This window comes from Talpa europaea, assembly GCF_964194135.1.
Source record: "Talpa europaea genome assembly, chromosome: 14".
Classification (NCBI taxonomy): Eukaryota; Metazoa; Chordata; class Mammalia; order Eulipotyphla; family Talpidae; genus Talpa; species Talpa europaea.
The window spans coordinates 6,819,629-6,847,363 of record NC_140082.1 but is presented as its reverse complement, the minus strand read 5'-3'; the positions used below and the strand labels follow the sequence as shown (position 1 = coordinate 6,847,363).

Genomic DNA, 27,735 nt, shown 5'->3' with positions numbered 1-27,735 from the left:
GCCCAGAGAGGAGAGACAGGCAGACCCGGGAAGACAGAGGAGAGGGAAGGCACCACCCGCTCGCAGGGGAGAACGAGTTCACCTGCACCCTCGGGCTCTGTATCCCACCCTGGGAGCCAGCCCCAGGAAGACGACCCTGGCAGACCCAGGGGGCAGGTTGGGTACAGCAGGGGCGCAGCCCACGGGGGGGCGGGGCAGGAGTGGCCTGCTGGGCACAGCAGGGGCAGAAGGCAGCAGAGGAGAGGCGGCGCCTCAGTCCCACCAGACTCGTATGGGCGAGAACTTCCAGAGGTCGGGCTGGCCCATGTGCAGCAGCTCGCTGAAGGGCGAGGTGCTCCACTGGAACGGGGGCACCTGGTCCCACGTGGGGCCGCTGACCGCCAGCATGCCCATGAGCTTGGACAGGGCCATGTTGGTCACCTGGAGGCCGGGAGGGAGAGGTCCTTGAGCACCAGCCCCGGGGGCCCTGAGGCCCACCCCCGCCCAGTTCTGATGCCAGCCTCCCGCTTAGGCCCAGCCTTCACCCCTCTGCCAGCAAGCAGGGCCCCCCCCCCACAGCCCCCCCACGGCCCTGCGCGGCAGAGGCGGCACCTTGGTGTCGATGCCTCCATGGGAGCGCTGCTTCAGGGCCTGGAAGGGGTAGGAGCCGTTGGCCGGGTTGAGGTCGGAGCGGGCGGAGATGGCGTTCTCCCCGTTGGGCTGGGGCCTGCAGTCCTTGCACAGTGACAGGGGGTCGTGGAGGAAGTCGTTGTACCTGGACGGGGAGGTCGGGAACGTTACCCGCTGGGAAGGAAGGGGAGGCCGCGGAGGGGCCGCTACAGGGGCGGCAGCCCCCTACCCGACTTTCCACGGCCCAGCCTTGGCTCACGCTGCTGCTCTTCCTGGGGTTCCCTCACCCCCCGCCACCCACGTGCCATGCTCAGCATTTGGAGCCCTGCACGGGCATCACTCCCCCGGGGCCCGTCCTGGGCCTCAGACCCCGCCCGTTAACCTCTTGCTCTCCGAGCGGTGGAGCTCTGCCTCCCCACAGACGGGGTGCCCCGGGGGCGGTGGGGAACCTATCTTGTGCCGGCTTCTCTGGTACCGGTCCCCAGTGGCAGTGCCCTCACCCATCAGCAAGGTCGGCCACAGGACCGCCAGGCCGGCTGTGAGGGGCCAATTGGGGGGCACGCACCTCAGAAGCTGGAGCATGGATTCCATGTCGTGCACCATCGAGTGGTTCCGCTGGAAAATCTGGGCCCGGGGATTCTCGTCGTAGGAGAACCAGTTCCCGAAGCGAGCCACCAGGGCCGGCAGCCCGCTGGCGTTGAACACAGACTCGAAGGACCTGCGGGACCAGAACGGTCACTCCCCACCCTGCCCCCCTCACCTGGCCAAACCCTGGTCTGGGGGGTCTCCAGCACGTGAGCACTAACAGTCCCACCAGCCAGGCCGGCAGGGGGCAAGCTTGGGCTCAGGTCCGAGGTGGTTCAAATCCAGACTCCGTGAGCATTCATGGGACCCCGGGACGCTGGGCCCTCAGGGGCCTCCTTGGTGAGACAGAGGAGCGTGGTCACCACAACCGGGGGTCAGCTGAGACAAGCCACCTAAAGTCGATCCACCTGGAGAGCCTTGGGTGTCGGCCCTAGGCTGGGCCACCCGGCCTGCAACCCAGACACGGGTGTAGACCGGGAGGTCATACAGAGCGGACATGAGCCCCACAACTGGTTCCCAAACTCTTTGGCTGAAGAGGGGGTGGGTTTCTTTGCTCTGCAGGTTTAAAGGATCACCTGGGAAGGACCCCTCACCGGCAGAAAGCTGGGGGGGACATAAATGGGCAGGGATGGTGGGGGGACATACGGGACATTGTAGCTGGCCCAGTAGGTCTTCTGGTAGAGCTCCGAGGTCTTGTCGGCCACCACCACCATGCCCCTGGCGCCGAGAGGAGAGATGGGGGCAGGAGCGGTGAGAGAGAGGCTCCTGGGGGCACTGCCCTGCTCAAGGACCCCGATGGCTCCCCATTGCCTGGGGATGGGGTAGATGAGGTCCTGTCTCTGTAGCCCCAGTCCGAGGCTGCCTTCCCTTCCAGTCCCGCCTGCCTTAGCTTTCCCCTCCCTCCCCTCCCGTTTCAGCAGCCTCCTGGCCTCTGCCTAGGTGGTTCCTCTGCCTGGTGCACCAGCCCCTCTCCCGGGTACTCACGGGAGCTGCTCCAAGATGGTCAGCACCCTGCTCCCAGGACTGGGCCCGCCGGGCACGAATGCCTTGTAGTCCACGATCATCCACTGGTTGTTGTACCTGCCGGGCCAAATGGGGGGCCTGACCACGCCACCACGCAAGCCCCACATGGCCAGGAATCCTGGCGCAGGGGTGACCTGTGGGTGTCAGCCACCCGACTATCATTCTGACACTGCAGCTTGAGCTCACATTCGCAAACCCTTTTCCCTTCATGCTCTTTGCTCCTGAGTAGTCTATGGCTCCCTAGAAATAAAAGTCATTTCTTCTGCCTGACATTCCAAGATACAATATCCAGATCCCTGCCATGTCCACCTCCTGATCAGTGCTCCCCAGGGCGCTCCAGTTTGAAGTTCTCTTTCTGTCTTTCCCCTGGGGGCATTTCCCTGAGAGGAGGAGGGGGTGGGGGCGGGAAGGCATATCCCTTTGTCCCTGAGTCTCCATTTCCCCTTGTGTAAAACAAGGGGACTGGAAGACTCCTTCCAACTCATGAGACCCATGAGGGGGATCTGCAGAGGCTGTGGGGGGAGTGGCCTCTGGACCAGTCAGGTTCCCTGGGGTCTGGGTGTTGGAGGGGGTTTGGTCCAGTTCTTGGGCAAGGAAGCCACAGTGCCAGGAGCCCACTCACGTGCCACTGTTATAGTTCTTGAAGATGTCTGCCCAGGAGGCCCCGTCCGAGGCCAGGCGGTTGGCCACGAGGTTGCGCACCCACTCCAGCACGCAGTCTCTGGGCTGCACGTACTTCCAGAGGGCCGAGTTCCTGTTGCCAATGGTGGTCTCCAGTGTCACCTGCGGGAGAGCCAAGGGGTCGCTGAGCTGAAGGGCCACCTGACTTACAGCTGGGCACGCCGTCACCCAGTGGCAGTACTGCATCAGTCCTGGTTCAGAGGTCAAATGGCTAACAGTTGTTCACAACCTCACATACCAGTTCAGGTGCATGTTCCCCTCTGGTTCATGGATCAGAACTGAGGGGAGCTCACAATCATGTTTCTAACTTTGCCCTCCCCCCCACCAAGAGCACCCAGGTGCTGCCCCTATGGACCCCTCACATTGGTGAGCTCTTTCCTCAGAAAAAGAGGGCCTCCCTGGTGGCGCAGGGATTAAATCTCAGCGCTGTCAAGCTATTGCCAGCCACTACGGCATGAGTTTGATCCCCAGTCAGGGAGCTACCCACATGGCGGAGCAGACCTCTCCTGTCTCGCCCACTGCTCCCTTCAGCAGTGTATTTCATCAGTCTGCCTGTTCTGCTCCCCACTCTGTCTCTGGTGAATCCTCTCACCCCCCGGCCCCTATACCTCTGGCCTCTATCCCAGTTCGTGTATGCATAAATAAATAAATAAATAAATCTTCAAAAAATAAACTAAAACAGAGAAAGAAAACACACATGTCTACACTTCCCTGCAGTTTCACAGGGAAAGCTGGGTGGCCTGCAGCTATCAGCCTGGCCAACCACCACCTCAACGAACTGCAGCCCGCCTGGGAGAAACGCAACCCTGTCGCCTTCTCGCTGAAAGGTAAACCGAGGCTAGAGGACGCTAGGAAACTTGCCAACATCACAGTAAGTGGGTGGACCCCAGGATTCGACCCCTGCGCTTCCAGCTCTTAAATCAGGGCTGGTCCCCTCCACCAGAGAGTTAGCAGGCTCCTTTCCTCAGCATTCAAGGCCGGAAAAAGGCTAAACGACAGCAGGAGCCATGTGTGATGGTTGAGAAGAAGCTGCAAAGCAGCCTCTCAGCGGCATCCCCTCGGCCCTCTCTCCCTGGCCCTCACAGCTGCTCTTAGCATCCAAGGCCACGGCCGGGCCTCACACTGGCAGCCTGGTGGCAGCTCCTCTCTGGGGGGTGAGGGGGGTTCTTAGGCTGTGTCCAGGGAGCTGGCAGACGTGGCTGGGAAAACACCTCTCCATTTTCACTAACGTCAAGTTGAAATTGAGCATTTCCTCCCACTGCCGACAGGGAGACAGCCCAGTGCCAGCACCGACTGTCACCAACGGAACAGGGGCCTTCCCCTCCATAGCTCAGGATTGCAGGTCCCCTAGATAATCCTTTGTGCTCCCCGTTACTCTAAATGAGGGCGGTTAGCACACCTGCTGCCAGATCTTCCTCCTCGATGTGTTGATTTCTATTTCGATGAACACGTTTCAGCAGAATTGGTTTCCTTTATAATCTGCGTGCTTTGGTTTATGCATTTAAAAGACATTATTGAGAAGGGGTTCACAGCACCCCAGACTGCCAGGGGGATGGCGTGTGTGGCACAAAAACATTAAAGACCCAGATGAGGGGATCATGACCCGCCTGGAGACTTTGCAGGTAAGTGGATTAAACCATTTCAGCTTGTCCTTCCCCCGGCTTCACCCTGACTGCAGCGAGGGGGACCCCTCATGTTCCACCTGACCCTCTCAAGCCTCTTTCCACATCTAAGGGGGGTAAGTCCTAAGAAAGAAAGAAACTCCGTCCCCCCTCCCCTCCCCCAGGGAACTGGCATCTTCTGCATCTGAGAGGCTTTTTTTAAATGATGTTTTTTCTCCTCCACCGTGTTGCCCTGGCGATCGCAGGCTGGCTGCCTTGGCGAGGGGTGCCAGGGACAGATTTCTAAACGAGTTTGGGCCCCAGCCAGGAAAGCCGGTAAAAACAACACATTGTAAACAACATTTATTCTGAAAACCTGGCCAGGTTAGAGGGCGTGTGGACAGGGAGAGGGAAGGCAGTGTGAGAAAGAGCAGGGCCAGGTGGGGGGAGAGGGAGGCAGCTTATCCTCAATACATAAAAACCAGATGGGGTCGCTGAGGTCAAGGGGATTTCACAAGGGCCCCAAGACCGGTGATTTCTGAGCAGCTGCGTTACAATGCAGAGTCCCATGCCAGCTGTAGGACGTGGGGGCCCCACGCGGGGCTGGGAACCCACATTAACAAGCGGTCAGAGGGACCACAGCATTGGAAGGGTACCCCATTCTTGTGTTCGGGTCAAGAGGGTACATCCTGCTGGCCCTGAGCTGCTGGGTGGGAAGCGGCCCTGGGGACGGGGACAAGAGACGGGGACAGGACGACACGACTCACCAGCCTGCTGCCAAGGATGTAGAAGTCGTCACAGGAGAAGATGGTACCGGGGTAGGACGAGAAGACAAGCTCATTGCCGGGCACCAGCGGAGAGGGCTCTGTCAGGGAGAGGGGCAGGGTGAGGGTGCTGGTTCCACAACTCCACAGGAGCCCTGCACCCCAACCTGGGTGCAGAGCAGCAGGGCTCATAGGGAGCCCCACTCTGTCCCTTCTGACATTTGCAAAGCAGGCCACTTGATACACACGCACACGTGTGTGTGTGTGTGCGTGTACGAGCTCAGAGCAATGCAGTCCCCCCTTTTTTGATTGCAAAGAGTTGTAAAAATCATCATTCCGAAGGTGACAGCTAGGGGCCTAAAAGCACAGGCTCTACTTTGGGGTTGCTTCTCCTCTCCCTTTTATTGCGATCTAGTTGACTTAACTGTCCAGATTTAAGGTGAGCTCTGGGATGACAGAACGGACCACAGCCAGGCTGGCCGACACGCCAGCCCCTCACGGCACCATGTTGGTGAGAACACTAAGTCCTGCTTCCCCCACTCATTTCAGGTCCACAGTGCAGTATTACTAACTATCTCACCCCAGAACTTAATCATCTTCTAGTTGAAACTTTGTTCCATTTCACCAACCTCTCCCAGTCCCCACATGGCCCTTCCATCCATGATCTACTCAGTTTCTGAGTTTGTTGCTTTTAGGTTCCGCATACAAATGGGATCAGGTGTTATCTGTCTTTCCGCATCTGGCTTATTTCACTTAGCATAATGTCCTCAATGTCCATGCATGCCAGGACTTCCTTCATTATGGCTGCATAATATTCCATACGAAGGGAGGAGGAAACCTGGGCAGAATCCCAGCTCAGCCACGTATCTGCTGGCCAGTGGTGAGGGTTTTAGCTACCAGATCACAGAAATAGCTTCTAGCACAACAGTGGATGCACAGTAGGCCTACAAAGTCATATAACCAGCCCAGTGCTTCTCAGGGATGTACTTCAGGTACAGGGAGTTCCAGGCACAAAAATGAACTTAGTTTAGTATGTTATCCCATCCCACCAGGATGGGAAAATTGAAATGAACCATAATACCCAGTGCTGGCAAAGTTGGGGGGGGGGGAGTCACCACCTTCATAGGCTGATGGTGGAGGCATAAATCGGCCCAATTTGGAGGCAATTTAGCTGTATCTATCTAGAGACTGAAAATTCAATTATGCCCATCCTTTAACCTAGCATCTGCACTAGGAAGCCTCTCTGGGCCCACTTGCTTTGCTGCTTCAAACAGCAAAGACCTGGATGTGTCCCAAATCTTCAACTGGGGACTGAGGTTTAACACACAGCTGTTAAAAAGTGGATCCATTATGGCAATGTTGAAAACTCTCCCAAGGCCAACAGTGGGGCAAAAGGTGCAAACTGGAAACAATTTGCAGGGAATCATCTTATTTATGTTTTTTTAAAAACCCAGAGAGCAGACTTTGTAGGGCAGTGAGGCTAATCTGTATGATACTGTGTCAAAATCAACTGAATTCTGCCACACAGAACAAACTCAAACTCAAACCAGCGCCTTCAGTTGCTAATAATATGCCAAAGCTGGTCCATCAGTGAACACCTGGCAGCGAGGCCCACCCCACCACCTGTGCCCCAGTGTCAGCCCCAGAAGTAGCTGCTGCCAGATGTTTGCCTTGGCTCCTGGGCCAAACTCTGCACTGTTTACTCCATTTACCTGCAAATCTAAAACTTTTCTTATAAAGCCTATGGGTTTTAAGCAAGACCACATATATACACATATAAACACCTCCCCCCAGATCCAGATGGATGTAAACCAAAGTGGCAACAGCACTTTCCTCTATGGAAGGATCTGGAATTTGCGGGGAGGGTATCTGGCAGATGTATTTCTTCCTCTAAAAGTATTGCTGAAATTTGTGGCAACAAGAAGCAGCAGAAATTAAAACCAATGGCAAAATGGAGGCACATTTTTTTAAAGGCTAGGAAAAAAAAGGTTTTCGACCGTATTTTCCAATTTTCTATGGTACACGACATGTCACTCATGCCGGGGTCTTTTTTTAAGATGTGAAAATGTTAATGGGTACACCGCAGTGAGCATGAGGTTGCGGTCACACGACAGCATGGCTGGATCTCGCGACAGTACGCAGAGTGGAGGTAACATCTGAAGCCTTGCTTTGGGTTTCCAATCACCTAACGTTCAAAGTCAGGCAGAGCTCATCTCACTGTTCCAAGTCAGGATAGAGACTCTTCCAGGGTGGGGGTGGCACCAGAGAAGGGACAGGGGAGAAGCTTCTGGTGGAAGCTTCTGAAAGGTGAGGCCTCTCTCCAGGCTCACCTGCTCCTGCAATGGGAGGAGCTCCAGCCTGGGGGTCTAGGGGTTGGCCACATCCCGCCCTCCAACTGGAAACTTGCACACAGGCGTGTCCGATGTGCAAAAACCCCTTACGAGCGCACACTTTTCTGTAGAGATGTCAACTTAGAAGTTTATTCACATCTCAGTCAACGAGTGCTAGTTGTTTCCAAACCACTCGGGCAGTTGACATGGTGCAGACATGGAGATGTTTCTCTAGGGACAATCCTGCATCAGAGAATCACTGGATCAACGGAGTGACAGCTTTGGAATTTCATTAGATGCCGCTGGGTTCTCTCCCCAGTGGCCACGCCAATTCCTACCCGCACTAGCAACGAGTGAGGGTGTGCATTTCCTCCCCCTCTCGCCACCTCCTAGGGACACCAAGTTTTTGAGTTTGGCCAAGGAGCCAAGGCAAACATCTGGCAGTAGCTACCTCTGGGGCTGACACTGGGGACACAGGTGGCGGGGTGGGCCTCACTGCCAGATGTTCACATTTGACAAGAATGAATGTATGCATTCCCTGCATGGCTGACTATTTGCAAACATGGCTGCAATTCTCCCAAGCCCATATCACATGCAACTGACTCTGCAGCTCCTTCTAGGGGGCCTATTTCCCTACCTCTGGAATCTGAGCTGGTCACATGACTTGCTCTGGGCAACAGAGAAGTGTGCCAGTTTCAACCAGCCCTCAAGAGGCCTTCCACACTTCCCTGCCCAGAGATACATGCGCAAGCCCATGCTAGCCTACAAGAGGATGAAAGGCCTTATAAGCACAGCTGCCTCCTCACCCCAGCTGACAACAAAGATGGGCAAGTGAGGCCATCCAAGGTCAGCCCGCTCAGAAGCACAGCGAGCCCAGCTGAGCAGCCATGTAAGCAAAAAAAAAAAACGTTGTATTTAACGATCTTGTCTTAAATGTGGGGTGATTTGTTATGCAGCCACAGCTTACTGATACCCCTTGTGAAACAGGAAAATCAGAGAGACTCTTGGAATGGCTCTACAGTGACCCCAGTATTTATGAGGCCAAGGCCCCGTGTGCCCCTCACACTCACACACAGACACACACACCCACCCACCTTGGGGGCCTTCCCGGAAGTAGAACTGGTACTTTTTGATGATGCGCAGCATGTGCTGGTAGGAGTTCCAGGTGTTATGGGCCACTAGGAGGTCGCTTTGGCCTGGCAGCAGCTTGATGAGGGCAGAGCAGGAGCCCGAGCCCAGGACGTGCTTGGTCCTGGTCTTATTCAGGGCTGGCTCTAAGTCTTCCAGGTCCCCAGAGATCTGCAACAGGCTGAGGAGGCCGGGGCGGGGGGTTACCACTGAGGCTGTGGGTGCCATGCCATGCCCACTCCCCAGAAGAGGGAGCACAGGCCCTGGGAGCTCGCTGACCAGTCTAGGCCACATGGCCAGGAAGGGGCAGAACCAGTGCTGGGCCCAGTTATGTCTGCCTAGGAGGCGCATGGCCCTTCCCCTGCCCTGTCCACACTGGCGTGGCACTTACAGGAACCCCAAGGGTTTGATGGTGAACTGCCCAGTTGGAAAGGCCACACTGCCTTCATAGCTGTCCTCTAGGCCTTTCAGCTGCAGGAGGGTCAGCCGCACCTAGGGGAGGGGGCAGAGGGCGGGGGCAGAGGGAGGGTGAGGCCTCTCTCCAGGCTCACACCTGCTCCTGCAATGGAAGGAGCTCCAGCCTGGGGTCCAGACAGAGCGGGAGAGGCCCGTGTCCACCCTCCAGGCTCCAGCCAGCCCTGACCACCCCCTTATTCAGTTCCCACCCCTCCATGCCAAACACCTCCCTGCCTTTAGATGAGTGTCCCCACCTCTGCTGACCTCTGATCACCCAGCTCAAAGCCACCTTCTCCAGGAAGCCTCCCATCCTTTCCTGACCCACTGCTGACAGCTTCCTGTTTCAGGGCACCTGTCTCCTACAGTTGACTTCTCCCCATTATCACTGTGATTGTTCTGTAACCTGGAAGTATCATCCCCATGTTCCCCACGGAGCTGTGGCCCAAGCCTGCCACACTACACAAGATGGATGAATGGATAGATGGATGGATGGACAGGCAGAAGGACAGCGGGAGAAGCAATTATGTAGATGGGATGGAGACTGGAGGGACGAACAAGTGTCTAGTCAGTAGGATGGGCAGGAAGATAGATTCTTTCATTCATTCATTTACAAAAACTGGACACCTTTACTTATAAAGCACCTACTCGGTACAGCCCAGTGCTAGGCACTAAAGATATGGCAGGAACCACAGCAGATGTGGTCTTTGCCTTATCCTCCTGGGCTGGAATCTAGCTAAAGACAGATTGAATGCCTCACTAAGCGGCAAAGAAATTCAGGATGCTGAGGTAAGGGGTGGTGGGTCAGCGGACACAAGGGGAATAGGAACGGTGTTCCAGGCCAAGGGAACAGCACGGTCATAACCCTGAGATAAGACGTGACACATCTCGTACTAGGAGGCCAGGGAAGTTGGAGCATAGCACAAGAGGCCAGCAGCAAATGATGCTGGGGAGGGAGCATGTGCAGGGCACATTCAAGAACAGGGACCTCGTCCCAAGAGAACTGGGAGATCCAAGTCTCTAAGGAGACAGCAGATGTGCTCAATCAACAGAGGAACAGGCTGAGAGGTGCATGGACAGCAGGAGGAAGGCAGGAAATGTAGCAAACAGGATGGCCAGAGAGATAAACGGTTGGACTGGGGACAGGAGGAAGAACAGAGGGTAGACAGATAGGCAAGCAATGGACAGGCACCCAAATGGGCATACCAACAGGATGGGTGGGTGGAAGGACTGACAACCAGGCTAAACAAGATCATCTGCTCCAGGTGAGTGTCAGATGGGTGAATGAAAAGAAAGAGTCAAAGATTTGTGGGTGGGTGGATGAACAGGCTGACAAACTAGACAGACGGATGGACAGACAGATGGATCCATATAGATGGAGGGATGGAGGGATGTATATGTGGGTGGATAAATGGATGGGTAGATGATGGGTGGGTGGATGGATGGATGGATGGATGATGGATGGATGGATGGATGGGCAGAAGAGTAGATGATGGTTGATGGATGGATGGATGGGTAGACGGGCAGATGATGGATGAATGGATGTATGGATGCATGAGTGGAGGGTAAGATGGGTGGATGGCTGGGTGAGCAGGTGGGTGGGAGGAAGAACCTACTCCCGTGAGGGTGTGAGTAGATGGGTGCGTGGACAGTGGGAAATTCTACTGCGGGAAGTGGGGTAAACTTGGCCTAGGCTAGGCGAACATGCTAACAGACACTAAGAGCCAATTTCTAGAGGTGGTCTATGGCATGTACTTCACAGTAAACTCGAGCTATTTCAGGAAATCCAGAAATCAGTGACTTCACTGATGACTAAAGAGCAACCCAAAGGCAGAGAGCACCCTGCAGGGAAGTCTCTCAGTGGGGAGCCCCCAGCAGCTCACCCGAGGAAGGAAAACACAACACTCACTGCGCCCAACCTTCCCGGAGTGTTTTAATTCTCCCGTTTCCCTCCCTCTCTTTCCGAGCACTGTTTTCACTGCATCTGATGGAAACAATCAGGCCGCATGCCTGTGTGCAAGTACAACAGCGAGCTGACAATTAACTACACGTCCTCAGTGATTCTTCGGCAGCAGGAAGGCAGAGCGGCTGATGGACAGAGGCTGGGGCGGAAGGCCGGAAGGACAGGCGGAAGCTGGACAGACAGTGAGTGGCAGGTGAGCGAGGGATGGACACCATGACAGACAGACGCTGGACACAGAGGGCTGGCTGAGGGGAGCGGGGGCCAGGCGGGACGGCCAGCTGGGAGAGCCCCGGCACAGAGGCAGGTGCCCCGGCAGCCCTGCCCCCACTCCCACTGCGCGTGGCGGCCGCGCCCACCTGGTGCCAGTAAGCGGAGTTCTTCTTCGACTCCATCTCCGCCTGCATCCACTCCAGGTTGGTCTCCAGGAAGCTCTTGAGCTTCTCACAGTAGCCGACTTCGTACTCGAATGGGCCGCAGTAATTCACCACCGTGTTCATCCAGTGCATGTAGATGAGCTGCAGGGCAGCAAGGTGGGCGAAGGTAGGGGTGGGGCGGGCCAGGCCTCCTGCCTCCCTGAGGACCCAGGGGTCTCTAGGCCCACCCCAGGCTCAGAGTCCTCACCCCCTTCCAGGTCTCCAAACAGCACCTTGCTCACGCTGGCTCCCCTCCCCAGTGTCCTTCCCAGCCAGCTTCCACCCCTCCTCTGAGAACCTTTAGCCTTCCAAGTCTGTCCCAGGGTACCCCTGGCTCTGCACTGGGGGCTCCCATCTATGTGAGTAGCCAGTCAATCAGTCAGTCAAACTAATACTTATTTGAGCACCTACTATGTCCCAGTGTCCTTGCTGTGCCAGTTCAAGCAGCCCTCGAGAGGCCTCTGCACCCCCGCTGCCCTGAGGGCCTACTACAAGCCGGCTGAGAGACCATGAGCCTCAGCCCAGGCGTCCCTGTCACCCCAGCTAATGGACAGCTGACACTGGACATATGAATGAGACCCTCCGAGGCCAGCCTGGCCCAGCCGACCGGCCAGCTGACTGCAAAAGCGCCAGTGGGCCCAGCCAAGTACACCCAGGCCTGGCCCAGAACCCCAAAGCCACCCGCTGACATCCTCGCAGGAGAGAAGTTATGGGTGGGTCTTGTGCACGAGCCATGGCCACCCACAGCCGTCACCAAAGGCCACCATGGTGGGTCTCCATTTATAGAAGTGTCAGAAATAAGCAAACACATAGAGACAGAAAGTACATTCATGGTTACCAGGGGCTGGGGGGAGGGGAGGGGAGGAGACAAAGGAGGGGACTGCTGGCAGGTTTCTGTCTGGGGCGCTAAGAATGTTTTAGAATTAGATGGGGGGGTGATGGTTGCAGCACCTTATGAGTATCCTAAAAAACCACTGAGCTGTACATTTTAAAATGGTGAATTGTATGGCAGGTGAGTCTATTAAAAATTCACTGAGTGAGTGAATGAAAGAAAGCACCATATTTAGGGTGGTGGGTGCCCCTGGAGGTGGGGGATTCAGTGTATCGGTAACACTGTAGGCTGTGGTTTGGGTGTTCATTTCATCACTGTGCTTCGTCACTAGGAATCCGTCACACATTTTTTAAATGCATCAAATAGTACCTAGTGCAAATTTTTTTTTTTGCATAGAAGAACTGGGGTGTAGGCCAGAGGTGCGGGGGGTGAAAGGATTCACCAGAGACAGAGTGGGGAGCAGAACCGGGGGATCTACTGAAATACACTGCTGAGGGGAGCAGCAGGGAGACAGGAGAGGTCTGCTGCGCCATGTGGGTCACTTCCTGGCTGGGGATCGAACTCAGGCCTTAGCGGTGTAGCACTGAGACTCAACCCCTAGGCCATCAGGGAGGCCTCCCGAGTGTAAACTTTTAAAAAATGCATGTGAGTTTCTGCTCCCCAACCAGATGGGGGCTGGGAACAGGAACCCCACTCTGCACCTATCTCAGGACCCTCCCAAGCTCCTTGAGGAGCAAGTCCGTGGGGTGGGGGCCCAGGAAGCCTGTTTCCCTCCTGCTGGCCTTACCTCCTCGGTCACGGCAGCCTCCACCACGCCTGCAGCATAGGCTTGCAGGCTGTCATTGTAGCGGCCATCGGTGTGCAGTTCCAGAAAGGCCCACCTAGAACGGAGGGACAGGGGTGCTCAGTCAGTACAGGGACTAGCGCCAGGGCAAGGTTGAAGCCAGGGCTCGGCTCAGCGCATGGCTTTCTCCAGGTCTCAAGCATAAAAACAACTCAGCAAGGACCTGCTGTGTGTTCATGGAATGTGCGCGGTCTGTCTCTGTGCACTCCGTCAGGCTCAGCCAGGTCACAGGGCACACGGCTTCTAATTCTAACAGGTACTGACAAACATCCTCCCCCCAAAGTTGTTCTACCCTATATTCCCATCCCCCAACAATACCAGCTAATGTCCGGTGAGGGTATCCTCTGGGCCAGGCCCTGTTCCAGCCACTTCCCACCTACTCACGAACTCATCTCACCCTCATGCCAACCCCACAATCCTACAAGGCAGGCCCCTAACTTCTCCAACACAGAGAAGAAGAGGAAATGGAAGCTCAGAGCCTCCATCCCAGTGGTTCAAGTGTCGTTCCCTGCCCCCTTGACTTGAGCCAGGTCATAGGACTTGCTTTGGGGCGTGGGTGGAAGTGACTGTGAGTCACTCACAAGATGAGCCCCTGCTGTTGTCACGAGAACGTGGGTCCCAGGAGCAGGAGAGACCTGCAGCCTGGAGCAGAGCTGCCCCAGCCACCCCCAGACCCCCCAGATCCACAAACCACAAGGCCAGTTGGTTGTCGTTTTAAGCCGCTGGACCTGGGGCTGGTTTGTTACACAGCGCAGCCCTGGGCACGAGCTGACTCACTTGCCAAGCTCACAGAGCCAGAAGAGGGCAGCACCTGGGTTTGATTCTAGGCAGTCTGATGCCCACTCTTCCTCTAGAGCAGCACCCCTCGTACCCCAACATGCATCTGGGTCACTCGAACAGCTTGCTAGGAGGCAGGGATCCGCTGATTCTTTTGGCAACACCCCAGACTCGGTATTTCTGCCAGACCGAGACTGCCAGGGGCATGCACTGACTTTCCACAATGCACAAAGCCCTATCTTCCCACCGCCTCGCTTAACACGACTCCTATCAACTTCATCTCCACTAAGGTGACGACCGAGAGATGCCACCATGTTGTTTTCATTGTCGTGCTCGATTGAAGCTAGATTTTCTAATTTTCATCGACCACTTATAGTTCTTTGCTCCATGGCCTTTACTCATCGTCCTCTCCCGGGTTTTCTTTTTATCTTTTCTTACTGGCTGGTGAAACTCTGTGTCCACATATTAGGCTTTGCTTGTTGCCAATATTGGAAACATCGCTAGTTTCTGATTGATTTTTCTTTGGGTTTTGTGTATCGAAGTCGTGGTTTTTGCACAAGCTCTCAATCTTTCCCTTTGTGGGTCTGGATTTAAAAGGATATAAAAATATTACCCAGGCAACTTCTGTAACCCAGAGGAAAGCATTTTTTAAGGGAATTTCTATAAAGAAAACGAGGGCAACAGGAAGACAGTAATGAGACCTTGAAGAGGCTTGAGGTCGAGGGAGAGCCATGCCCAGCCCGAAAGTCTCTCGGGAAGTTGGTGAAAAAGTTACCCAGCAGCTCCAGGACAGGAATAGCTCAGCTCTGCCTGGGAGGAGACTGTGGAGAGGAAAAGACTCAAAACACCCACACCCAATGCTTTTGGCAAGCAAGCCTCTCCGAGCGCCTCTGGGTGCCAGACACTGAGGGTATACAAGGATAAGTGATATTCATGGAATTAATGGGAGTTGGGGGGACATGTAAACCGATGACAATACATCAGGATAAGTGTTATGATAAGAAATCAAATGCCAAGGGGATGCCCTGAGGAGGTATACTCCTGCTGCCGCTGAGCAAAATCTAGGAAGGCTTCACAGAGGTGGTGACAGCTTCTCTGATCTTGAAGTTTAAGTAGGAGCTTGTTTGGAGGGGAGAACAGGGAACATAAAAGAGCGAAACCCGAATTCTCTGTGTTCTGAAGCAAAGAACCTTGGGGCCATGAAGATGGAGCTATGGGCTGCGAGGCGGTAAAAACAGCCCTGTGCTAAGTGTCACTTGTTTACCTCCCTCTCTAAAGCCTCCCAAAGACCCCAAGGTTTTTATTCTCCCCCACTTTACAGATGTGGGAAGAGAGGCTCGCGGAGGTCAGGCCACTTACCCGAGGTCACACACAGCAAGTCCAGGGCAGAGCTGGAACTAAGATTCCAAAGATTCCACAGCCTGTGCTCTGGGCCTCTAATTCAACTAGGTTTTGTGGTGTTTTCTTGGCGGGTGGTGGTGGGGTAGTGTTAGGTCTTATAAAGGAAGACGAGAGCCAAGAATTTAAGACCAGTGACTCAGGTATAATCAGATGAGGACAGAAAGCACAGAGACCACAGTAAGATCTTAAATGTCAAGAGAACAGGACAAAGGGTGTCCGGGCCTGCACTCCTTCAGGCTTTGCTTGGCTCCCCCATCTTTCTCTGCTCAGCGCTACCTCAGGGCAAACTGCCTTGCCTCTCTGGGCCAAAGGCTCCTCTTCCGTGAGATATACACAGAGCCCACCTCCAAATATTTGCCTGATTGGGAGTCTGGGGAGGGAGTCTGGGGAGAGGGTGGGGGCAGGAGGAAGTTTCCAGCAAGGCGCAGGATGCACATTCCCTCAGTATAAACAGTCGCAGGGGTCCAGGGAGACCCGCATAACCGCATAAAACCAAAAAAAACTCTTCAGATCAAGCCCTGATCACAGCTGAGAGGCCAGTGGCTTCCTCAGGAGGCACCAGGCAAAGTGCTGCCCTCCCTGAGGGAGAGCTGAGACCCTGGGGACACACAGCAGTTAGGGGGCTCACACAGCCTCAGGGGGTCCTTGAACACAGCCACCTTTCTCACCAAAGCCAAGGAAAACCCTCCCTCCCGAAACATCCATCACCAGGGGTGTGATGCTCAAATAGCCCAGGCATGTGGGGTTTCTAGAACGCTGTGGTGCAAGGCCTTGTGCTGATGAAGCAGCAGAAACAAAGCTTAAAAAAAAGGGGGAACAGGATAACCCCATATATAAGAGCATGACATACACACCCCAATACGTGTACATATGTATGGATGTATGGTTCGTCTATTCATGCATAGAACCTTCTGGAAGAAAAAGTAACAGATGGTTATATATGGAAAGAAAGAAGGGGGGGTACCTTCCACATCCCATCTCACTTTCTAAGCTGCTGGAATTTTCACCATGAAAAGTTAGTTACTTTTCTAACTAATAGGGGAAGTGACAGTGCCCTCCCCCCAGGCTGCAGCACTGCAAATACAGAGGAAATAGTCACTGTCTTTGTTCAAGAGAGCTCCCCTGCACCCCGAAGGGCAACCGGGGTGATGTGGTTTAGGTGGGTTTTATTCATTTATCCTGAGTCCTCAGAAATCCCAGGGAGGAGAAATCCAGAACCCATTCTTGACCAGACTTCAGTGCTGGAGACCCCAAGGCAGATCTCTGAGGATCCCCCTGTTACCTGAGGCCCTAAGCGGTCACCAAATAATTTCTCCGAGCTTTGCCAGCTGGTCCCCATCCTCAATGCCCACAGCCACCTGTAGTTAGCAAACGTTAGAGGAGGATCTGTCCTTTGGACAGGAAACCTGGCACTGGCCTCCCTCGCACTTCCTTGGCCCCAGCCTCAGCCTGCTCATCTGTAAAATGGGACAGCTCACTGGCAAGTGGCCCCAAGAACCCCCGGATGCTGTGCAGACCAAGAGAGAGACTCTTGCCCCTTCCCTGGCCAGAAGAAAATCACCAACAAGAGAGTGTTTCTCCAGCTACATGCTCTAAGGGCTGCTCGTGACAGGCCTGGCTGTGGTTCTGCCTGTTTGACACTAAAACAGCTGATCCCTGATCAGACCAGAAGGATGGAGGTTGATAAATATTGTTTTGTTTTTAATGCACTTGTTTGACAAAAATAAAAGTTGGCAGCAATGGATCCCAAACTTCTTTATTTTCCTGCAAAACCCACAGGTGCCACTGTGACCTTATGTCGGGGGGCTCGTGTCTGAGTCCACCCCAGGTCTAGTCCAGACGCAGTGCTTGGGAAAGGCCATTCATGTGAGACTGGCAGGGGGCCACCACCCACTTTGGTGTGCCCTGGATGCCCTCCGTTCTGGGATGCCCCCCGCTCTGGGATGCCCCCCTTCTCTGTGGCCAGCTCATTCTAACAACTAGGTCTCACCCAATTTAATGCGTTGGGTTTGGGTTTGTTGGGTTGTTTCTGGCTTATGAGTAAGTTGATTTGCTCTTACTGGCGTTTACCTCTCACAGGGAGAGGAAGTAATTTACATCAAAGGGCTGGTTGGGGGTGGTGGGTAGTTAGTTAAGGTAAGGAGAGGGAAAGGTCAGGCTGGATGCCTCCACCTCCCCAGGACCAAGGCCAGAGCCAGGCGGGCGCTGACCCTGCCTCTGGGGGTCTCTCTCATCTCCAGGCACCAAATCCTAATGTCTCTGGTTTCAGGCTCCATGGGGATTAGGGTCCAAAGTCAGATACAGCGCAACTGAATGAGAGATATGAGGGTGTGGAAGTTGTCTCCAAATTCCCAGTGGTGAAATCTGGGAAACAGAAGGAGGAGGTGGCCCAGGCCCAGGTGCATGGCGGAGTCACAACTCTGACCTCTACCCTTTCAAAACTGGGGCAACCACCCACGGCCCAGGGCCAGGAGGACTCCTTAGATGTCTTTCTTTCATCTCACCCCAAGTTCTCAAGAGTCTGCCTTTGAGGATTTCAATTTCCCTGCTTATAAAATGGGAAATTCTGATACTCTATCAGCCCCAAGTGCTGTCAAACTCAGGGAAAGGGGCACATGAGTACAAGAGGAGAGAACGAGGACCAGAAAGATGCCAGGATGATGAGAGCAAGAAGTATGGAGGAGACCTGGGATCACGCCCCAGGCCTCAGTTTCCCCTACACCTACACCTCTTTCATTCCTTCCTTCCTTTGGTAAACAGACAGGGTGCTTTCCACGATGCCATGAACTTCTCTTCAAGCCCCACCTTCAGGTGAAGAAACAGGCTCAGAAATTGAAGTGATTTGCCCAAGGTCACACAGCAGTGGCGCTGGGCCAGGAAGAACTACCCATCCAGCTCAGCCAAGGAAGCCTGCTCTCCACTCCTGTTGTCCATGGCTGAGAACACTGCCCAGAGGCCACCTCCTGGGCCAAAGTTCCTCTCCATGCAGGCCCCCACCTCGCGGTCTCCTCCCTTTGCTGGCATCCAGGCAAAGACTAAGCATTCCCTGTTAGTTCTGTGAAGCAGGGTACAGTCAGCAGAGAGTGGGGCCACCAGACTCCAGTCACAGAGTAAACTCTAGTGTCCCCATAGACTCCAGGCCCACCTGTGGCCTCCTCTCTCTGGGAGCCTTCCCAGATTAGCTCCACCAAGCTCCTGTACCTGCACTAATTCCCTCCCCAAATCTCCCATCTGTCCGATGCCACAAAGTACCAGAATAGGGGTAGCCGCAGGGTCTGTGTCTCCCCAACACCTACAGGAATGAATGTTCACCAGCGAAATGGATGGGGGCAGCAGTAGGATGAAGACTGTGGCTGCTGTGGGGCGTGGGGGAGCAGTGTAGTTTAAGCACTGGGATGAACCCAGGATGGAGTGGGAAGACACAGGTCTCTCCAAGATCCCCCAACACATTCTAGATTCAGGGCCTAGGCAAGGACCAGGCCTAGAAGCATACTTTCTGCATTCACACTGACTTGGCTTTTCTTTCTGGCCTTGTCTGTCTCCCCCACTGAACGGGACCCCTACCTTGCTCAGTTCTGTGTCCCCAAGACCAAGCACACCGAATGAGTGAATGAATGAACAGGCCATGGTATCAGGAGTGACACCATCAACCTCTTGGCCAGCACACATCCTCAAAATCCAGACCACAGATGAGGAAGCCCAGACAGCAGAGTAACAGGGTGAGAATTACACAACAGAATGACAGCCTGGGGCGCAGCAACAAGGCATGTGACCATGAATGCCAAGGACAGCACACCTGGCTCCATACTAAGTCCCTGGCCAAGCGGCCTTCCCCTGGACCGGGCCAGCAGAGGGAAGGGAGCAGAGCCCAAGCAGCCAGACCACCCCAGTCTATGTGGGCTTAGGGACCCTCTGTTTTCAAACTGGCCGGGAATCCTGGTTCAGTCCTGCTGCGCTGGCTCTGGAGGAAGGCAGGGGGTTGGCACCCATGGGAGTCTACAGGAGGGCCATGACCACCGTCTGGTGAGCTGGGTGGTGGGGGCTCTGGCCTCCCTGGGGGTAGGAGTTACTGGATCAACCGCCGGCCATGGACCTGATGCGCTGGAGGCACTGCGCCCTGGCGGCAGGGAGTAAGGCCAGGCCTGGCTGGAGACGGACGGGTGCCCCAGACCTGAGGGATGCTGCACCGGCTCCCACCCAGCCTGGCCCCGGTGCGGTGCCGGCGTCCCCGGGGACACAGCCCGGAGAGCGGGCGCTGCACCGGCGAGAGGCCGGCCCGGCAACAGACAACCCCGTGCCGGGGGGCCCCGCGCGAGGTCGCGCCAACCCTTACCCGGTCTCGTGGATGGCGTTGGTGAGGTTGGCCCAGGCCACGGCCTCGGGGTGCCGGCCGTCCACCAGGCGCAGCTGGCCGGTCCGGGGGTCCAGGAGCACCGAGCGGCAGCGGGAGGCGGGGGGCACCGGCCCGTCGTGGCCCCCGCGGCTCCCCGGGGCCGGGATCGCGCCCGTCAGGTCGCTCAGGAATAGCCCGACCAGTAGGGCCAGTACCAGGGCCAGCGCCCGCGCCCGCGCCCGGCGAGCGCCCCGGGAGCCGCACATCGGGGCCACCATGACGGCGCGGAGCCGGGCGCCGCCGCCGGGGCTCACGTGACCGCTCTACGACGCGGGGGCGGGGCCCGGGGCAGACAGGGCATTGGTGGGCCCCTGGGGAGGGGCGGGGCCTAGGCCGAGTCTTTCCGGGGTGGGCGGGACCCACGGCGCGCAAGGGGCGTGGCCTGCCTTAAAGGGCCCCGTCCACCTTCGCGAAGCCTGTCTGGACCCCCCCCCCCCCCCCCCCGTTCCCCGACTTCTCCGTTTTCAAAATCTCTCACCTCTAGAAGTTGCAAGAACAGCAGAGTAAATATCTACCTGCCTGCCAATATCACTTGCTAGTAATATACCCATTACTAGTAAATACCCATCACTAGCAAATACCCATTACTAATTGATAATTAATCGATTAATAATTTTTTTCACATTTAACAACTATATAAAAATATTTTTGCTTGATCATTTGAGAGTTCATTGAATAATGGCGACGTTTCAATTCTAAATGCTGCAGGTGTATCTCAAGAGAAAATACATTATCCAACATAGCCACCATACCTTTAAACACTCGGGAAATTTACCATTTATTTAATACTATTTTCCAATAAGGGTCTTTATTCGAATTTTTTTCAATTGTCCCAAAATTCCTTCTTTCTTTTTTTGATCTTATGATACACAAAATAAACTCCACAATGACGAGGATCGAAATGTAAAAAATTAAATTCCACATACAAGAAATGTGAATGATTTTCCATAACTTGAGTACAGAAAAAGGTTTTCTAACAATGTCTCAAAACCCAGACATATTTTTAACTGCACCACTTGTGGATGCCAGAAACTCTATACCCAATGTCAAAAGGCAACTGACAAGCCGAGAGAATGTATTTACCACATACATCCTAAAAGACCTCACTAATAAAGAATTCAAAATTTGAGGGGGAAAATCTGAAAGTCAGGTAGAAAAATGGACTGAAAATCTCACAGAGACTAACCACCCAGGGCGGCCAGGAGCGGTGACCTCTGAGTAGAGACCAAAATGAAGTGAGAGAATGAGTCATGTAAAGATTTACGGGAAGACTTCCCAGAGAGAAACAGCAAGCACCAAGCCCCGGGGTTAGAATGTGCTTGAAGTTCTAGGAACAAGGAAGAGACCAGTGAGGCTAGAGTAACCACAGTGAGCAGAGAGGGGATTCGGGGGAGGGGGACACAGAGTCTGTGGGTGCCACTGTAACGACTGGATTTTACTCAAAATAAGGCAGAGCCGGAATAATTTTTCATATAAAACTTTATTGAAATACCAGGCTGGAATGGGAAATATTACTAATGGGTACAAGATTTCTTAAATTGAGGGTAAATTAAAATATTCTAAAAATAGATTGTGGTGATCTTTGCATAAGTGAAATCGCTGCATTGCATCCTTTAAAAGGGGTGCACTGTGTATCTCACTGTGTCCCCTGAGAGGGGCAGGTGGCAGGCGGCCCAGGGGGCCTTCTGGAAACCTGCTGAGCATAACCATGCAATCATGAGGATGCAATTGGCTGTGAGGGAGCAGCTCCCACACCAGGCTCTCTGTTCATGACCTGGCAGTGGACAAGGGAGGTCAGCACCAAGGCCCTCCTGCAGCTCACCACCACCTCCAGCAGAGGGAGACAGAGAGCAGACAAGTGACAACCAAAAAGAGATCATGACAGTTTCAAGTAGAAATAGTGTGGGGAACAGTAGAGTGAGCTTGAAGGAGGCAAGGAGGCAACTACGAGGAAACTTTAGGGAAAAAGTATTCCTGGGAGAGGGAGAAGCAGTGCAAAGGCCTTGAGACAGGAGAGCTTGACTTTGTTGGAAGAAGCTAGAGAAGGTCAATGAAGCAGCCGAGTGAGAGCAGGAGAGGAGCCGGGAAGCCAGAGGATGTGGCATAATGGGATGGTCCTTGGTTGGTCCCAGAATTACTTTCTAAAGCTTCAAGGGTGCTCTCTCCCCCACTCCCCATACCCTTGATGAGCTGGACCTGAGGATGCGCTCCATCTCCAAGGAATCACTCATTTGGCATTAATATTGGTCATCCCTCTCATTTGTTACTCACTTAACCTGTGAGCACTTTCTATGGCAGAACCCAAGTGATTCCCCACTATCTACCCCCACTTGACAAGTGGGGAAACTGAGGCTGAAGCAGGCTGGCTAACTTGCACACAATTAGGCAATGTGAGAACAGCACGGTGGCCACTGCCCTCAGTGCCTACCACCAGGGGGTGCATTGCAGCAATCCCCAACCACAAGCCCATTTGCCCTCTGCCTCCCTTAGAAAGAAGATACAGAACCCAGCCTGGGAGAGATTAGGGCTGTGCCCACACACCCTCCCCTACTCCCTGGGGCTCCCTGCACAAAAGGATGCCATCATTCTGTGCCTCAGTGTACTCACCTGCAGACTTGACCTTGCAGGGCTGCCAGAAAGATTAAATAAGAGGCTTGGCCAGTACCTGAAACTCAATAAAGTTCCCACTCAGCACTGACACTTCCAAGCACACTGTGTCATCAAGGCCATCCATCCAGGTGCCTCTGTGGACTGACCAGTTGGCAGCAAGGACAATTACCATTCTCATCAGCTAGAGAACAGGGCAATGGCCAGAAGCAGACAGCCTCAGGTTCCAATTCCAGCTCCATTATTTGCTGCTCTGTGATCTTGAGAAAGTGACTTCATCCCTCTGAGCCCCAGTAAAAGGGGGATAACAGCCACTGGCACCATGTGGGCTTGTCCAGAGGATGGTGCCCAGGGGCAGATGATGCAAGTCAGGAAGAAAGGCGAGCCTCTCCCTGTTCCCTGGTGCCACCTCCCTGAAGCCCTCAGCTCACTCAGGAGCCTCAGGTAAAGGGACAGACCTCATGTCTTTGCATCCTGGCCTATTCTGACTACCCTGGTCCCTGGTCCCTTTCCAGGTCCCCGTCAGAGTTTGTTTTTGAGGTTCCACCATCCAAGGTAGCCAGCAAGCCTGGAAAACTAGGGCTCCCAGGTAGAGCGCTACCAGGCTCGGCTCAGGCTAGTCCCAGTCAGCACCAGGTGTGCCCCATACTGGTGGGCATGCAGCTATTTACCCTCCCATTTACCCCCCCTTTGTGTCCTGTTACCCACGCCCAACCCATGTTCATTGGTGTGGCTCCTATGTGACCAGTCCCCTCAGATAAAGGTGTCTGACACCCCCTGCTGAGCACACTCAAATCCCAGGCACCTGACCTGCATTTCTTCATTTAATCTTTTTTTTTAAAAGATTTATTTATTCATTTATACAAGCACTGGGTACAGTCAGAAGCGCGGGAGGGTGAGAGGATTCATCAGAGCCAGAGTGGGGAACAGAACAGGCGGATTGACTAAATACACTGCTGAGGGGAGCAGCGGGCGTAGCAGGAAAGGTCTGTCGCGCCATGTGGAACCCTTGCCGGCGGCTGGGGATCAAACCCATGCTGCAGAGGCTGCGGGCAGCTTCGCAGCCCAGTGCTCAACCACTGCGCCACCAGGGGAGGCCCTCTTCATTTAATCTTCACACCCAGCCTAAAGAGAACCACAAAATCCTTAATAGCGTGGAGGTTCTAAAGATGGGAAACCAAAGGGATCCTCCCTGGTGGTGCAAGGGGTTAAGTCTCAGCACTATGAAGCTATCTGCAGCCACTGCAGCAAGAGTTCGATCCCCGGTCAGGGAGCTACCCACATGGCACAGCAGACCTCTGCTGGCTCTCCCGCCGCTCCCCTCATCAGTGGATTTCAACCAGTCCGCCTGTTCTGCTCCCCACTCTGCCTCTGGTGAATCCTCTCACCCCACCCCCCTGCACCTCTGGCCTGCACCCCAGCTCTTGCATGCAGAAATAAATAAATCTTTAAAAAATAAAAATAAAAATGGGAAACCACAGTCCAAGGGGAGTGATGACTTCCTCAAGGTCAAACCCAAGTCTGGTTGGAGCTGGTCCCAAAACCTAATTCTCACCCACAATAACCAGGGAACCCTAACTGGGAAGCACCCTCGTGTGCCGATCTCATCGAATTTGCTCAAACAATTTTGGCAATGACGATGATGGCAAAGGCCCCATGGGAAAGTAGCCAAAGAGTGTGAGCAGGAGAAGGAAATGCAAGGGGCAGGGGTTCAGGAGACTGGCTATGTGGCATTGCTGGTGGCAGCGTTTCTTGCTAAGGCTTTTTAAGGGCGGGATCTGCTAGAGTCTGTTGACATTAGACATACACGGGCCGTGCATGTACCTTCTGCTTTGGGGATTCTGTCCTGCAGAAATAAAGGCAACTTTTGGTGGCGGAAGACCATGGTGACTGTACCTGCGGGGGGAATCCTATGTTATCAAAACACTAACAAGGTCAGTAAATATTTTTTTTTGAATTTTTTAGCAAAAAAAATAAACTTTAATCAAATAGAAAAAAAAAAGAAAGAAAGAAAGCACCTGCGGCAGACTGCTGGTTCCTGGGCTGCCGTGGTGGGTGAGGAGCACCCCATCCCCGGGGGTTAGTGGGTGGGTGCGACTGCTTGCCCAGGACTGGCATGAGCAAAAGGAAACTGGCGCAGGCTACAGGGGGGCGCAGGTCCCCAAACCTTCTCAGTCTCTGGGTGGTGCCTCTGCCATTAAGACAGAAAGATCTGGTTCCTGCTCTTTCCTCTTTGAAGTTCCCCTCACTTGACCACTTCTGCTCGCGCTTTCCCCAGGTGCTTGCGTAGGTCCTGGAGCTGCCCCCGTGACCAGAATAGGGGCGCTGAATTCTGGGAGCTGGGGGAGTTCCGGCCTGACCTGCGAGAGAGGCAGGACGCCGGCCCCCCTTGCAGAAGGGCTTCTCTAGGGTCACACAGGCCTGGTTGCAAACCCCATCTCTGCCACTTCTCAGTGGTAACCTCGGGAATGATCACTCCATCTCCCTCAATTTCCCTCCTCTGTGAAATAAAGCCCTTACCCCACAGGTTTACTGAAGGAGCCAAGCCTCCCACTCCAGTCTTGAACAATTAGCTATTATTTCTTTCTTTTTATTACTTAGATGTTTGTTTTTATTATTTTTTCAAGATTTATTTATTTATGCATAGAAGAACTAGATAGTGTAGGCCAGAGGTGTGGAGAGTGAGAGGATTCACCAGAGACAGAGTGGGGAGCAGAACAGGCAGAGCCACTGAAGTACACTGCTGAGGGGAGCAGCGGGGAGACAGGAGAGGTCTGCTGCGCCATGTGGGTTGCTCCCTGGCCAGGGATCGAACTCAGGCTGTTGTTGTGGTGATAGCACTGGGACTTAACCCTGAGGCCACCAGGAAGGCCCTGGTTTGGGGTTTGTTCATAAGATGCTGAGGACAAAGACAGCCCATGTGATGCTGTAATCATCCATCGATCCAATGGAGTTTAAGGGTCCTTTCTCCTCCTACCCCCAAAATGCAGCTCCCTCTGCTGCTTACCAAATGGCCTAAATATGCAAGTTGGGCACCTCTGGGGGAAGGCCCCGTGGCGGACTGTATCCTCTAAACATAGTCATGGCAAAACTTTGCCTCCACTGAGAGTCTGTTTCTGCTCCTTCAATCTGGGTGGACTTGTCACTATGGTGGAAGTGACACTACATGATGCAGTGTCACTTCCACAGCTAAGTCATAAAAGGCAATCACGCTTCTGCCTGGCTCTGGAGAACCCCTGCACAGGTACCCCCGCTGGGATCCTAACTGCCAGGGGAGCCCTCTCATTGCCCAATGCTGGCTTGCTCTGAAGAAGCCCAGAGACCACGTGAAGGATCACATGGGGAGGGCCTGAGGTTCCACGGGGGAAGAGAAATGTGCAGGCAGCTCCTGGTCCTCCCTGCACAGCCACGTGGACTGCCACCACCAAGCAACCTGCATCAGAGCCGCCCAGCTGAGGCCTCCTGGAATCTATTTTTTGTTTTGCTCTCAGGGCATTTGTTACAATGTTCTCTGCCAAGATTTCACATCAGTTTAAAATTCAACTCAGTATTCACATTTCTTTGCTGATGTCTCCCTCAGCATATGACTTAGAAACACCTTCAGCAATCAGTGTTAGTGACCAACATCCACCGTCAGCCTCTGTGTTCCCCGAGAGAACCAACTAGATGTTAATACTGTTCTGGGACAAGGTCAAAGCTCCTAATTGGAATTCTTGACCCACAAACAGCCTGACAGATAAGAAAATGTGTTGGGTTAGGTCTCTAAGTTTGGGGATGGTTGTTTTGCAGCAATAGACAACTGATACAAGTGTTAAATCCTGCTGCGGACCAGCAGTAGGAAAGGATTCAACATTTTCACCCTCTATGAGATTTTTTTTAATTGATAGCACTAGTTTATTTCCCTCCCAACGGCCAGTTGCAACCTAATAAACATAATCTCGAGGTTTTATTGTCTTTATAATAACAAAAATACTTAAGAAGTAGATGTCTTGGCCCTTTCTCCTCTCACCTCCTCCCAGTTCAGAAAGCTTGTATCTTTTTTTAAAAAGATTTTTATTTATTTCTGCATACAAGAACTGGGGTACAGGCCAGAGGTGTGAAGGGGTGAGAGGATTCACCAGACACAGAATGGGGAGTAGAACAGGCAGATTGAAATACACTGCTGAGGGCAGCAGCAGGGAAGACAGGAGAGGTCTGCTGAGCCATTGGGTAGCTCCTTGGCTGGGGACGGAACTTGTGCTGCAGTGGCTGCAGACAGCTTCATAGGTTGCGTCTTAACCCCTTGCACCACCGGGGAGGCCCAAGCTTGCATCTCTTAATAGCCAGCCTTCTCTTAGATTTGCAGTTACACTCACCACCTTTAAACCTCAGCACCATTTTCCTGAGTTTTAGCCTTTTTCTGGAAAATTGGCTTAGTCTGCCCACCATAGCCACTCTGCTCCCTGCCTTGACCCACTTTCCCTGGGCAGACAGAGAATCCTTGCACTTCTTGTATGTGTCACTCTGTGGGCTTGGAGCTTGCCACACTTCTAACAGACAAGCCAGCGTGTAGGAACATTCACCACGCTTGCAAAAGCACTCTGGTCATGGAAAGAAACTGTCAAGTTCCTCTGCGATAATGAGAATGACAGTGAGAACAACACCAGTTTCCATGTATGCAGCAATTACAAGTACCAGTTGGTGGGCTTTGGGTTTTAGGTACAAAATTTCAGTGTGTCCTATTCACAGACCTATGAGTTCCTTAAAGGTGCTGCTATAATCCTCATTTTCCGAGTGAGGAAATCCAGGATCAAAAAGATTTATTGGCTACTCGCCCACGGCCAAGTAGCAAATAAATGGCAGAGCTGGGACTTGAACCTGGGTCTGGGTGACTTTATGCATGCAAGAGCGGGGTGAAGCAGGGACTGTTTTAGGTACAAACAGGCCCCATCTATTTCCCCTTTGTGTCTCCAGTAATTCTCCTGAGATCCAACAGCACCCCCCTCCCGCCCCTGCCCCAGGCCAGTATGGTCTGCCTGCACAGCTAACTTAGGACGGTGGCTTGAGTTCTCACCCCGGCTGGGACCTTGAGTCAGAAAGGAAATTTTGGCCCCAAACTCAGCAATTCTGGAGCTACTTCCCCAAGCAGCCATGATGTGGGCAGCGCTGACTGGCTCACTTCGGTCATTCCACACACAGACTAGCTGCTGGAGGCTGGCCCCTGCGCTGACTGCCTGAAGATGGGAAGCAGCTGGGTCTGGGTAGTGCTGTGAGGCCCTCCCAGTCTTGGAGGACACAGGCATGTGAGTCCTAAGTCACTTCATTGTAGGGAAATGGAGTAAAATGGCAACG

General features: G+C 53.9%; 1 protein-coding gene across 1 annotated transcript; it reads right to left on the bottom strand.

Annotated features, from left to right (window-relative positions):
• Window positions 1-152: 152 nt before the first annotated feature.
• Window positions 153-20,015, bottom strand: PLBD2 (phospholipase B domain containing 2; the record flags this gene model as incomplete). The annotated part of the gene is made up of 12 exons (XM_084254199.1): window positions 153-420; window positions 592-754; window positions 1,175-1,327; window positions 1,840-1,911; window positions 2,179-2,274; window positions 2,840-3,000; window positions 5,267-5,364; window positions 8,688-8,902; window positions 9,113-9,213; window positions 11,494-11,652; window positions 13,170-13,263; window positions 19,738-20,015. The coding sequence occupies 12 exons, from the start codon at window positions 20,013-20,015 to the stop codon at window positions 253-255; spliced, it is 1,758 nt and encodes a 585-aa protein (XP_084110325.1). The 3' UTR covers window positions 153-252.
• Between the last annotated feature and the right edge of the window lie 7,720 nt (window positions 20,016-27,735).